Genomic DNA, 12,642 nt, shown 5'->3' on the forward strand with positions numbered 1-12,642 from the left:
GTTCCTGCTGAAAAAAAGCACTGGTTTTTATACACATGAACTTTGTTTTACAAATAAACATTTTTTTTCTAATTGTATTTTTTATTTATTTTTACAAAAGGAAAAAGTTACATAACACTCATAAAATGTCACATGTAACAAAAAATATAGCGTACAAACTAGCTGTCCAAGGTAACAGAAAGTAAAAGATAACTGTAGGTTATACAGTATGTCACAACAGTGAGTACACCCTCACATTTTTGTAAATATTTTATTATATCTTTTCATGTGACAATACTGAAGAAATGACACTTTGCTACAATGTAAAGTAGTGAGTGTACAACTTGTATAACAGTGTAAATTTGTTGCCCCCTCAAAATAACTCAACGCACAGCCATTGACAGTGAAAATGTGCAACTTGTGCCCAATTAGCCATTTTCCCTCCCCGGTGCCATGCGACTCGTTATTGTTACAAGGTCTCAGGTGTGAATGGGGAACAAGTGTGTTAAATTTGGTGTTATCGCTCTCACTTTCTCATACTGGTCACTGGAAGTTCAACATGGCACCTCATGGCAAAGAACCCTCTGAGGATCTGAAAAAAAGAATTGTTGCTCTACATAAAAATGGCCTAGGCTATAAGAAGATTGCCAAGACCCTGAAACTGAGCTGCAGCATGGTGGCCAAGACCATACAGCAGTTTAACAGGACAGGTGCCACTCAGAACAGGCCTTGCCATGGTCGACCAAAGAAGTTGAGTGCACATGCTCAGCATCATATCCAGAGGTTGTCTTTGGGAAATAGATGTATGAGTGATACCAGCATTGCTGCAGAAGTTGAGGGGTGGGGGGGTCAGCCTGTCAGTACTCAGACCATACGCCGCACACAAATTAGTCTGCATGGCTTTCGTCCCAGAAGGAAGACTCATTTTAAAGATGATGCACAAGAAATCCTGCAAACAGTTTGCTGAAGACAAGCAGACTAAGGACATAGACTACTGGAACCATGTCCTGTGGTCTGATGAGATCAAGATGAACTTATTTGGTTCAGATGATATCAAGCGTGTGTGGCGGCAACCAGGTGAGGAGTACAAAGACAAGTGTGTCTTGCCTACAGTCAAGCATAGTGGTGGGAGTGTCATGGTCTGGGGCTGCATGAGTGCTGGGGAGCACTGGGGAGCTACAGTTTATTGAGGGAACCATGAATACTGTGTACACATACTGAAGCGGAGCATAATCCCCTCCCTTCGTAGATTGGGCCGCAGGGCAATATTCCAACATGATAACGACCCTAAACACACCTCCAAGACCACTGCCTTGCTAAAGAAGCTGGGGGTAAAGGTGATGGACTGGCCAAGCATGTCTCCAGACCTAAACCCTATTAAGCATCTGTGGGACATCCTCAAATGGAAGGTGGAGGAGCGCAAGGTCTGTAACATCCACCAGCTCTGTGATGTCGTCATGGAGGAGTGGAAGAGGACTCCAGTGGCAACCTGTGTAACTCTGGTGAACTCCATGCCCAAGAGGGTTAAGGCAGTGCTGGAAAATAATGGTGGCCACACAAAATATTGACACTTTGGGCCCAAACACTTAGGGGTGTACTCACTTTTGTTGCCAGCGGTTTAGACGTTAATGGCTGTATGTTGAGTTTTTTTTTAGGGGGCAGCAAATTTACACTGTTATACAAGCTGTACACTCACTACTTTACATTGTAGCAAAGTGTAATTTCTTCAGTGTTGTCACGTGAAAAGATATAATAAAATATTTCCAAAAATGTGAGGGGTGCACTCACTTTTGTGAGATACTGTACATGGGTATATGCAGCATGTATAATCACATCATTAAATATTACAGTGGTCGTACATACAAATTGCCTATGTAATGAACACGCTAGTGTCAGCCTGTCAGGTAGCTTTTATGGGACAACAGATGGCGAGAGCCATAAAGGATAAAATCTGTAGAAAGGCTCGAACGGTAATCAGATGTCTGCCTTATGATATAGAGTCACGGAGGGGTGACCCAAACTCTGATTGGTCCCATGGTTCCCATATTTTATTAAATTGTGGGATATTGTCATATACAGTAGCTGTGAGGTATTCCATTCTCCGAATGTCAGCTATGAGTTGGAAGGAGGCATATTGGATAACCAACACAGTGGGATAACTCTGTTGGCAGCTAACAGGATGTAGGAAATCAATCAGTTAACATGTTCAGCAATACTGGTAAAGGGAAGACCCAATAGGTAGTGTATTGGGTCAAGCGGAAGGGTCATATCCACCAATTTCTGAAGTAATAGCATCACCTCATGCCAAAAGGGTTTTATCAAAGGGCAATGCCAAAAAATATGGAACAGCGAGCCTATGTCAAGCCCACATCACCAACACATCGCTGAGCTTGAGGGATCGGATTTCTGGATGACCTCAGGGGTCTTGTACCAGAGCATGAGAATTTTAATAGAAGTCTCCCTTTGTACTACACATTTAGAGGACTTGAAAGTGGAGGACCAGATCCTATCCCACATCTGGGGGTTTATACGTCTACCTAGCAGTTGTGTCCATCTACGTATGTATAGGTGAGTGACGTCAGAGAGGGGGTAAGACTCATGGAGGATGTGATATGTGGCCGATACCAGATGAAGTTGGTGTGGGCCTAGAGTGCAAAGATATTCAAAGGGGGTAGGTTTGTCCATGGTCAGGGATGGGGACAGGGATTGGAAGAAATGCCTAATTTGCAGATAGAAGTAGAACATATGAGTAGGAATATCAAACTTATCGTTGAGGGTATCGAAAGTGTGTAGCCTACGCGTAACTGGGAGTACTAGGTTACGTAGTTGAAACAAGGTAATATGCAGCCTAAGGACACGCTATCTGGGCTAGAAGGGTTAAATAATATGTTCACAAGGGGGGGACAAGGCGAGGAGAGGGAGAATTTCCGGTGACAGATGCGCCGCACATTTAGAGTGAAGTTCATTGGGGCAGTGCATTTATTTCTAAGGACAGGGTCCATGCGTGGGAGGTGGGGCCATACTAGGGAGTTTGGGTGAACCGGGTATAGGGCCCCCTTCTCAATATCTGACCAGTGGTTGGGGGCCTGCATGCTGGACCAGGAGACGATTGCCCTTAAGTGTGAAGCATAATAATATTTGATAATATCCGGTGCACCCAAACCTCCCCTCGATCTCAAGGAGAAAACTACCGAGCTCGCTATACGATGCACCCCTCCATTCCAGATGAATCTAAGGAAACCTCTTTGGATGGCTTTAAGTTGAGATAGAGGTATCGCTACTGGTAAGGTTTCGAAATAGTAGAGTAGCCGAGGTAAAATGGACATTTTCAGAATGTTAATTCTACCTAGAAGGAAAGGGGGTATTTAGTCCGTTGTTGAAGGGATCTGGTGATGTCTAGGATCAAGGGGGGTAGTTTGCAGAGTAAAGGTAATTATAAATGGGAGTTAGTTGAATTCCCAGGTATTTGAGGGAACTGGGCCACCATCTATAAGGATATGCTTGTGTAAGCTGGGTTAAAAGAGCTGATGGGATTTTTATAGGTAGAGCCTCCGTTTTTGTTGTGTTCACCTTATACCCTGATATGGCGCCAAAGGAGGAGAGTAAGTTATGTAAAGAGGGGAGGGAAATTAATGAGTTAGTGAGGGTCAGCAGTATATCATCTGCGAATAAGGACAGTTTGTACTCCCCCTGTCGCATCACCACCCCACAAATGTCTGAATGTAGATGTATGGCCTCCACAAGGGGTTCTAGGCATAGAATAAAAATTAATGGGGAAAGAGGGCAACCCTGTCGGGTGCCATTGATCATGGGAAAGTGAGGCGACAGGAAGGAGGACATCTGGGCTTGGGCTGTAACCTGGGAATATAAAGCTTCTAAAGCTTTAAAGAAAGGGCCTCGAAAGCCAAATGTCGACAAGGTGGAGAACATATACGGCCAACTTAACCTGTCAAAGGCCTTTTAGGCATCAAGGCTTGGAACAATGGCTGGACGGGAGGACCTGTTCAGGAAGTCTATTACGTTTATGGTGCGACGTGTGTTATCATCTGCATGTCTGGTCGGGACAAAACCCACTTGGTCTTTATTAATTTAGGGATAAATTGAGAGAGTCTGGATGGAAGAATTTTGGTGAATATTTTATAGTCCAAATTTAGTAGGGCTATGGACCTGTAGTTATCTGGGATGGAGGGGTCTTTACAGGGTTTAGGAATAACGGAAATATAAGAGTGGGAAAATAGGAATGCGGGGCCTTTCCTTTAATAAAATATCATAAAAAGATAACATGTGGGGGGATAGAATATCTAGGAAGGTCTTATAATAGAAGTATGGTAACCTGTCGGGGCCAGGGGACTTTTGAGATGGGAAATCTTTGATTGTGTTTGAAAGTTCCTCCTCAGTTATGGCTGCATTTAGTTTAACTAGATCAGAGGAGGACAGTTTTGGTAGCGCCAGGTCAGAAAAGAACTTGTCAAATTTTTCTTGAGTGAAGTTGAAATGATTTTCGGGGGTTAGGCAATTGTAAAGCTTATGGTAAAAAGATCCAAAAATCTCGGACATTGTATGGGGGCAGAGCGCTAGTTCCATCTGTCTGTTGAAGAAAGTCAGGAAAGGAGTGGAAGGGACATGGACGAAGCTTCTTGACTAGCATCCTATAGGGCTTATTTGAATATTCGTAAAATGTTTGTTTTGCCCATTTTATGGATTTAGCTGCCCTACTTAGATTTAAGGATTTTTTTTTTGATCACGGAGGGAAGTGACCTTATGTAATTTCTACACTGTGGGTTTACAGTACACAAGAGCTGATGTTCCGCTGCCTTTAATTCAGCCATCAGGGAGTGATAGAGTCTGTTCCTATCCTTTTTCAAGCGTGAACCTTCCGCAATGCAAGCACCACGGAAGTATGCCTTGTGTGCCTCCCACAGTGTAAGTGTTAAGTTGGAAAAATTTCTTCAAATCTGAAGCCAATTTAGTACGAGTGGCCTGTGATTGTAGGAGGTGGTAGTTAATGACAAGTTCTGGAAGCGGTTTGGGACAATACCACATCCAATGTGATAGGGGCATGGTCAGACCATGTGATGGGGGAGATATCAGAGTCAACAATATAGGGGATAAGTGGGGCCGAGACAAAAAAGTGGTCTAATCGGGAGTACATTTTATGGGCCATAGAATAAAAAGTAAATTTCTTAGTGGAAGGGTGTTTAATCCTCCATGAGTTGAACAGTTGGTGGGATCTGATACATTTGCGGAAGGAGTTTGCTTGGGAAGAAACCTTCCGTGAGGGGGGGATCTCGGAGAATAGTTTGTCTGTCTCTAGCGGGGGACATAACCAAATTGAAATCCCCACCAACAATCATGAAGGGTTGGGAGTGGTATTGTGGGAACTCAAAGACTTTGTTAAGGAAGTCAATCTGACCATAGTTGGGGGCATATATATTGACAAGGGTAAAAGAGGAGGACATGTAGTCACAATACCAGGACAAGAAACCTCCCGAGGGGGTCAGCATATGCAGTTTTGACCCTAATGGGACAGGATTTTTTAATTAAAATTGCCACTCCCACCTTTCCCGTGGAATTGGTGGCAAGGTAGGAGACAGGAAAAAATTTTGAGGCGAACTTCAGTGAACCCCCTACTACATCAGCCCCCGAGGACCTGAACTCCTTCAAAGCCATCCAGCGCTTTTGAATAGAGTTCAGGCCCTTTACATTATAGGACAAAATCCGCAACGCCATGTTGGTGTTCCAATATCAGTTGCTCAGTTAGGTATATAAAGCATAATGAAAAGTATGAAGTTAAGGGCAATAATAATGTTATAGGCAGGTTAACCATGTTAACCATAGCAGACATACTAATATATGTGTAAGAGCATGTTAACCTCAGGAGCAAATTAAGAAAAATTGGTATCATCAACCTACATACAGTATCTGATACGTAAGTATGGAAAAAGGAACGTTCAAACATAAAATAAGAACTAAAAAAAGACAAAAAATAAGAAAAAACAACATTTGAAAACCTGAGAGCCAGGTAAGGACACATGAGAGTCTCCGGCAGGGGACACAAGGGATGGGAACCATCCGCTCTCCTTATGAGCATATCTATGCAACCTGCGTAAGGAAAGTAAAACTTATTGTAATCAGTCATAACATCAGAACCCCATGGGGATGTGAACATTTACCTGTAAAAAATAGGGTAACTTAAAAACCTGTGAGCCAAGCCACAACATTAAGTATCCTATGAATAAAGGATAAGATAGGATCCAGAAGAAATGTTCCAGGCGAATCAAGGAGGTTGCTTGGAGGATCGGGGGCATTGAGGTGTGGAGATAAGTCTCTTCGACTGACCTCTGACAGGGATCCAAACACGGCTGGGGGTGGAAGGATTAGGGTGGCCTGGTGCGAGGGGGGGAGCAGATCTTCATCCGGCAGTGGAGGGCGATCTAAGCTTTTTATGAAGACACCCCCTTCCTGAAGGTCTCAGAGGCTGTATTGGGCACCCTCTTTAGATACGATAAGATGAGACGAAAGGGGAATCCCCAATAGTAAGGGACTTGATGGTGCTGCAGGTGTGTAGCAATAGGGCGGAGGTTTTTCCGTTTGGATAGGGTGGTAGGAGAAAGATCGCTGAAGATCTGTATTTTTGCGCCCTTATATGCAATTTGAGATTTGTTACGTGTAGCTAAAGTCAGGGCTTCTTTGCTATCATAAAAATGAAACCTCACAATAACGTCTCCGGGCCTGGCTCCAGTTGGGGGCTTTGGGCCCAGGGAGCGGTGGGCTCTGTCCAGTCGCCAGTCAATATCCACCACAGTGGGGGCCAGTGTATTAAACAGACCCAGGAGAAACGGGCACAGATTATTGTCACCCACCGTTTCAGGTATTCCTCGGAAGCACAGGTTTTGGCGTCTCTCCCTGTTCTCTAAGTCTTCCTGCTGTAATTGTAGTTGGGAGACTGAATGTTTGAAGGTATGACTTTAATCCTTCAGTGCTTGTACATAGTTCACCATCTCATCAAACTTGTTCTCTAAAGCGTCCGTACGTTCGCCTATTTGGGTAATTTCTCCCCTCAGTTCCAATGAAATCTTTCCCACCTCCGCAGCTATTTTGTGGGTGATTTGAAACAGAAGATTCTGCAGTTTCTCATCTAAAATGTCTGGGGTTAGAATTGCCTGTGCAGGGGGAGAGTTAGCCCCAGGTACCTACTCTGTGACTGGGGTGGGATTACCGGCCTCCTCCGTCCCCAGAAGCGGATCCATCGTGGCAAAGGGGTCTGCAGGGGAACTCAAGGCCGAGGATTGAGGCCTAGTAATAAAACGGTCCATAGCCTTTCCCGATCGCGGCCTGAACGGTGGACAGTAATAGTGTTGCTGCTGGCTGACTTTTCCCATGGGGTTCCCACAGAATGGGGAAGGTGTTCAGGCTTACCCCCGATGCTGTATCAAGCTGATGTAGCTTTGCGGAGGTTGGGGAGAGACACGTCCGCCATGCCGGAAGCCGCACATGCGCCCCCCAACAAATAAACATTTAATATATAACAAATGATTTCCAGAGCACCATGGGTGAGTTAAAGAGGTAATGGCGGTTTACTAAAACTGGAGAGCCCTCCATACCACTGGATCCTCTGCTACTGCTGTTTGGATCAGGCCCAACATCAGGACACCCCCACCCAGGATCCTTGGGGGGTGTTCTTCTTATTATCTACAATGGATTCATATATGCCTCCTGGTTGCCTGGAGAGCATTACTGAAGAAGTGGACTTCTTCTGTATGGCCGAACATCTTTGATGTAATGAAGGAACTGAAGCTACTACTAGGGATAAGCTAGATTTGGAGATACAGAACTATGTCCATTTCAAGTGTTTCACATGCAGATGGCAGGCCTTTATGGTCTCTAGTTTATCAGACTCAAAAAGGCTTGCTCTGTCGTCCTTCTTTCGTTTTGGGGATTAACGCACATATGCCTCTCCCGAAGCGCCATAAACTTTTGCCTTCCTGTTTTCATAACATATTTAAGGAACTCTGTCTCTGGGCAAATGTCCTTGGAAACATTGCATCATTGGTTTTCTCCTGAGTACTCAAGTGGCTTAGCGGTGGTCTGGACTTCTGGACACTTCTTTTAACCTTAGTGTTATCCTCTCTCCCTCACCTCACTCTCACCTCCCTTCCCTTCCTTATTCCCTGTAGGGGTTAATGTTAGACATGTGCGCCGTCAATAAATTTGTTTCGTTTTGTTCCGTTCCGTTTCGTATTAAAATTGATTCGTAATTCGTGTCCAAAATTCAATTGGATTCGTACGAAATACGAATTTTTGTTAGGTTTGTAAACTTTTCGTAAGAATAATAAAAGTTTGTTATGATAAATTTATCATTATGAGGGGCTCCCACCATCCCTGTGCTGTGCTGACTTCCTGGGTTTTTAACTTTTAGGTTTGTTAACTTTTCGTAACAATAATGAATGTTCGTTATAATAAATTTATCATTATGAGGGGCTCCCACCATCCTTGTGCTGTGCTGACTTCCTGGGGTTTTTAATTTTAAGTTCATTAACTTTTCGTAACAATAACGAATGTTCGTTATGATAAATTTATCATTATGAGGGCTTCCACCATCCCTGTGCTGACTTCCTGGGGTTTTTAACTTTTAGGTTCGTTAACTTTTCGTAACAATAACGAATGTTCGTTATGATAAATTTATCATTATGAGGGGCTCCCACCATCCCTGTGCTGTGCTGACTTCCTGGGGTTTTTAACTTTTAGGTTTGTTAACTTTTCGTAACAATAATGAATGTTTGTTATAATACATTTATCATCATGAGGGACTTCCACCATCCCCGTGCTGTGCTGACTTCCTGGGGTTTTTAACTTTTAGTTTGTTAACTTTTCGTAACAATAACGAATGTTCGTTATGATAAATTTATCATTATGAGGGACACCCACCTTCCCTGTGCTGTGCTGTGCTGACTTCCTGGGGTTTTTAACTTTTAGGTTTGTTAACTTTTCGTAACAATAACGAAAGTTCGTTATGATAAATTTATCTGAAGTTTGTAAATGAAAATTCGTATTTCGTACAAAATTCGTATGCATAAAAATTTGTATTTCGGATCCTCACGAATGTACAAATTTCAGGAAATTCTTACGAATTTCCGATTCTTACCAAACTAATCGCACATGTCTAGTTAATGTTGTGGTAATGCATACCAGGTTTTTGGATTCTTGGTCCTCCTAGGAATGGTCCTGACCAGGTGGGTTGGAATTACTTCTGTGAGGACTCCATCCACGCCTTGCTACCTTACAGGACTATTCTGTTATTTTGTTATTAAAATTTGATCTTTTTGATCTAAAGTTTTTCTCTTATCTTTGCCTGATTATTTCCTTAAGGTTTTTATTAGAACGACATTTGTATGATTAAATCTCCTGCACACTACCTTGATGTATCTTGGTTACCTCCTGTTTCAGCAAAGTCAATAAAAATTTTATTTAAAAAAAAACTGGAGAGTGCAAAATCTGCTGCAGCTGTGCATGGTAGCCAATCAGCTTTTAACTTCAGATTGTTCAATTAAGCTTTGACAAAAAAAAAATGGAAACTGTTTGGTTTCTACGCTGAGCTGCACCAGATTTTGCACTCTCCAGTTTTAGTAAATTAACCCAAGTACTATAAACAGTAGCTGCTCACTTTGAAGTGCTGATAGAAACCTCTGACTAAGCCTTCCTATACATGAATTAAAGCAATGAGTCACTGCTGACTGAATCATCCAATTGTATGTACAAATTCATTGTGAGCTTTTGAGGTCTGAAAACAATGCTTATTACTTTAAAGTAGGAAACAACAGAGAGTTTGTAAAAGAAACCTAAAGCTCTAGCTGCTGCTTCAAAAAGATAATGCAAAATATGAATATGCAAAATTTAATATTTACCCAATAATAATAATGATAATAATAATAATACAAAAGTAAAATAAAATAATTACACCTTAACCAAGTTCTTATTAGTATAAAATATTCAATGAAGAATCAAGTATTTAGCAATAATATTTAAGTTACAGTTACTGTAAAATTATTTTCTTCTTCTGGAATACTACACTACACCACTTTGATTTCAGGAATATAATATAATAATGCACAGGTACATATGGGGCGTATTTATAATGCAGTAAATATGACATTAACCTAATATTTACTGTAGGTGAATCTTTCTGGTGCATGTTTTAAGATACAGGGAACAATTAACCAACCATGAATGTTGATGAGTGTCACATTCACTGTTGGATAAATATCCACTTGCCGACTGCAATACGTATATATACATTGCAGCTTGCAAGTGGTTTACCAGGTTTATGGCTGAAGCTATCAGCCATAACCCTGGGATTTTTAATTTTAGTTGGCGACTGGCTTTCTTATGAAAACAGTCTGAGTGGCTAATTAGCCATTGGATTGCTTTCAGAAGCAGCAGGAGGGGCCCCCACCCCTCCCGCCACTCTCCAGTGTTTTTTGGGCTTACTGTTTACCAACGCACCTGAGAAACAATCCAAAGGGTTGCATGGCTGGCCATGGAGGTTACCAGAGACCAGATTATCTCTGATTGCCTCTATGGTCTTGGAGGAGCGGAGCGATGTAATTAAGTCACTTCATGGTCTAGGGCGGAAGCAAACTTTTTTTTTAGATATTTTGCTTTTAAAGGTAGATTAGAGATTTGGGGTTCTATTAACCCCAGATCTCTCCATAAAGAATACCTGTCATCCTTTGTTTCTATTACAAGGGATGTTTACATTCCTTGTAATAGGAATAAAAGTGATTAAAAAAATTAAAGGGACAGGGTAAAAATAAAAAATAAAATAAACATGAAAACAAATTTAAAGCACCCTATCCCTAGGTGCTCACACTTAAAAGCAAATGCATACGTAAGTCACGCATGTATAGGAAATTTTAATTTCATATTTTCATTATTTTGTATTTATTTCAAAATTTTAAAGCGTTGCCTATGGAGATTTTAAAGTATCGAAGTTTGTCTCCATTCCAGGAGCGTGCACAATTTTAAAGCATGCATGACATGTTAGATATCTATTTACTCAGCATAATATCATCTTTTATATTTTATCAAAACAATTGGGTTATATTATGTGCTTTTTTGCATTAAAATAAATGAAAGTGTATTTTTAAAAAAAAATTGCGTTTGAAAATCTGCAGCGCAAATGCTGCACGACACAAAATATTGCAACAATCTCCATTTTATTCTCTAGAGTCCTTGCTAAATATATATATATTGTTTGGGGGCTCTAAGTAATTGTCTACAAAAAACACTGCTTTAAACTTGTAAACAAAAAGTGCCAAAAAAGCTCTTGGTTTGTTGCCATAAACATAGTCAAATTCTTGGAACTTACTGGCTTCCAGGGGCTGAGTTTTCTGGTATACAGAACTTGGTGCTTCAATGTCAGCAAACCCTGAGGCAGACTGTAGGGACAAAATACATTAAAAAGGGTGAGGTACGCATACACAATTAGTCCTTTTTTAAACCTATATTGCAGATTCCCTTTCCTATATACAGTATGCCAAACACCGGGTCATTTAAGACAGATTAGGTAATAACTGAGAACTGGACCAGTCGAGGTTCTGATGATTGGTTGAGATCTACAGCCATCACTGTAAACCCACCACATTATGGCATGTTTGGACATAATCATTCATACCTTGCAATAGTATTTATTGATCTCTTTAGTATGCTATAACAAAGTTACATCAGATGATCCTATATGTCTTAAAGTAAATATGTTATGAAACAATGGCTGCCATTGATGACCTCCTTCTGAAGGTTCTGATAGTTGCCTGGCACATTGTTTTTAATTCTTTAATTGACATAGAAGGGTATGCAGGTCAGGACAGTTGTAATCAGCATTTCTGTTCCAGAGTGGAGACTCAAAGTACTAAAGCAAGACAGTCAATGTAACATTCAGGAGAAGGCCACCAAAGGCAGAATTTATTCTTCTAACATGGCAAATTAGCTTTTTTTTTTTTTGTTAAGGTAGAGACAATTTTCCTTTGAATGTCTAGTTTGCATATATGTAATTCTATATAACGCCTAACACAGAACTATCACTTTTCAGTCATGCACTGTGATCATATGGACTCAATTGATAAAAGAGCAGAAAGCTTACCATATTTATTACTTTAGCATACCAGAACAATATACAACGCTGCCTTTTTTTTATTCATACCAGTTGGAAAAGAGTGGATTTCAAAAAACTCTATTTCCTTAACAGTCACTTAGCTGGGAGGTGTACACTTGGTGGCTTTATTATCAACACACGTAAATAATGTCTCTTTGCCATTCTATCCCTTTTACAATATTTAAATAGAAAATTAGCCTTTTTATGGGTGCAATTAGGATTCTAGGTAAATAGCACAACTAGAGATTAGAATTACCTTGACTCACTGGTTTAGATACAATAATGGATTGCAACTGTTACAATTTGACAAACAAAGCAATATTTTCTAATAAGCTATTACTGCATAGTAAACAGTGCAATCTGATCTTCTCACCTTGTCCACACGGTCTGTCTGTACTCCAAAACGCCCTCCAAACCCTTTGGCATAATCTAAATCATCAAAATAATTTTCAGTTGGAGAAATTTAGAATAGTGATAGCACCATTATTTTTTAAGGTTTTAGGCTTTGTTCA

The 12,642-nt window shown here is 41.0% G+C and overlaps 1 protein-coding gene across 1 annotated transcript in view; it reads right to left on the reverse strand.

Moving 5' to 3' along the window:
- Nucleotides 1-12,642, reverse strand: part of LOC141131682 (src substrate cortactin-like) — a 100,397-nt gene that overhangs the window by 29,108 nt on the left and 58,647 nt on the right. Inside the window, exons 12-13 of the mRNA XM_073619234.1 lie at nucleotides 12,504-12,559; nucleotides 11,348-11,417 (exon numbers count right to left, since the gene is read on the reverse strand). Of these exons, the coding sequence (XP_073475335.1) occupies nucleotides 11,348-11,417; nucleotides 12,504-12,559 (126 nt within the window). The remainder of the gene's footprint in view (nucleotides 1-11,347; nucleotides 11,418-12,503; nucleotides 12,560-12,642) is intronic.

Source organism: Aquarana catesbeiana, linkage group LG03, assembly GCF_042186555.1.
Source record: "Aquarana catesbeiana isolate 2022-GZ linkage group LG03, ASM4218655v1, whole genome shotgun sequence".
Classification (NCBI taxonomy): Eukaryota; Metazoa; Chordata; class Amphibia; order Anura; family Ranidae; genus Aquarana; species Aquarana catesbeiana.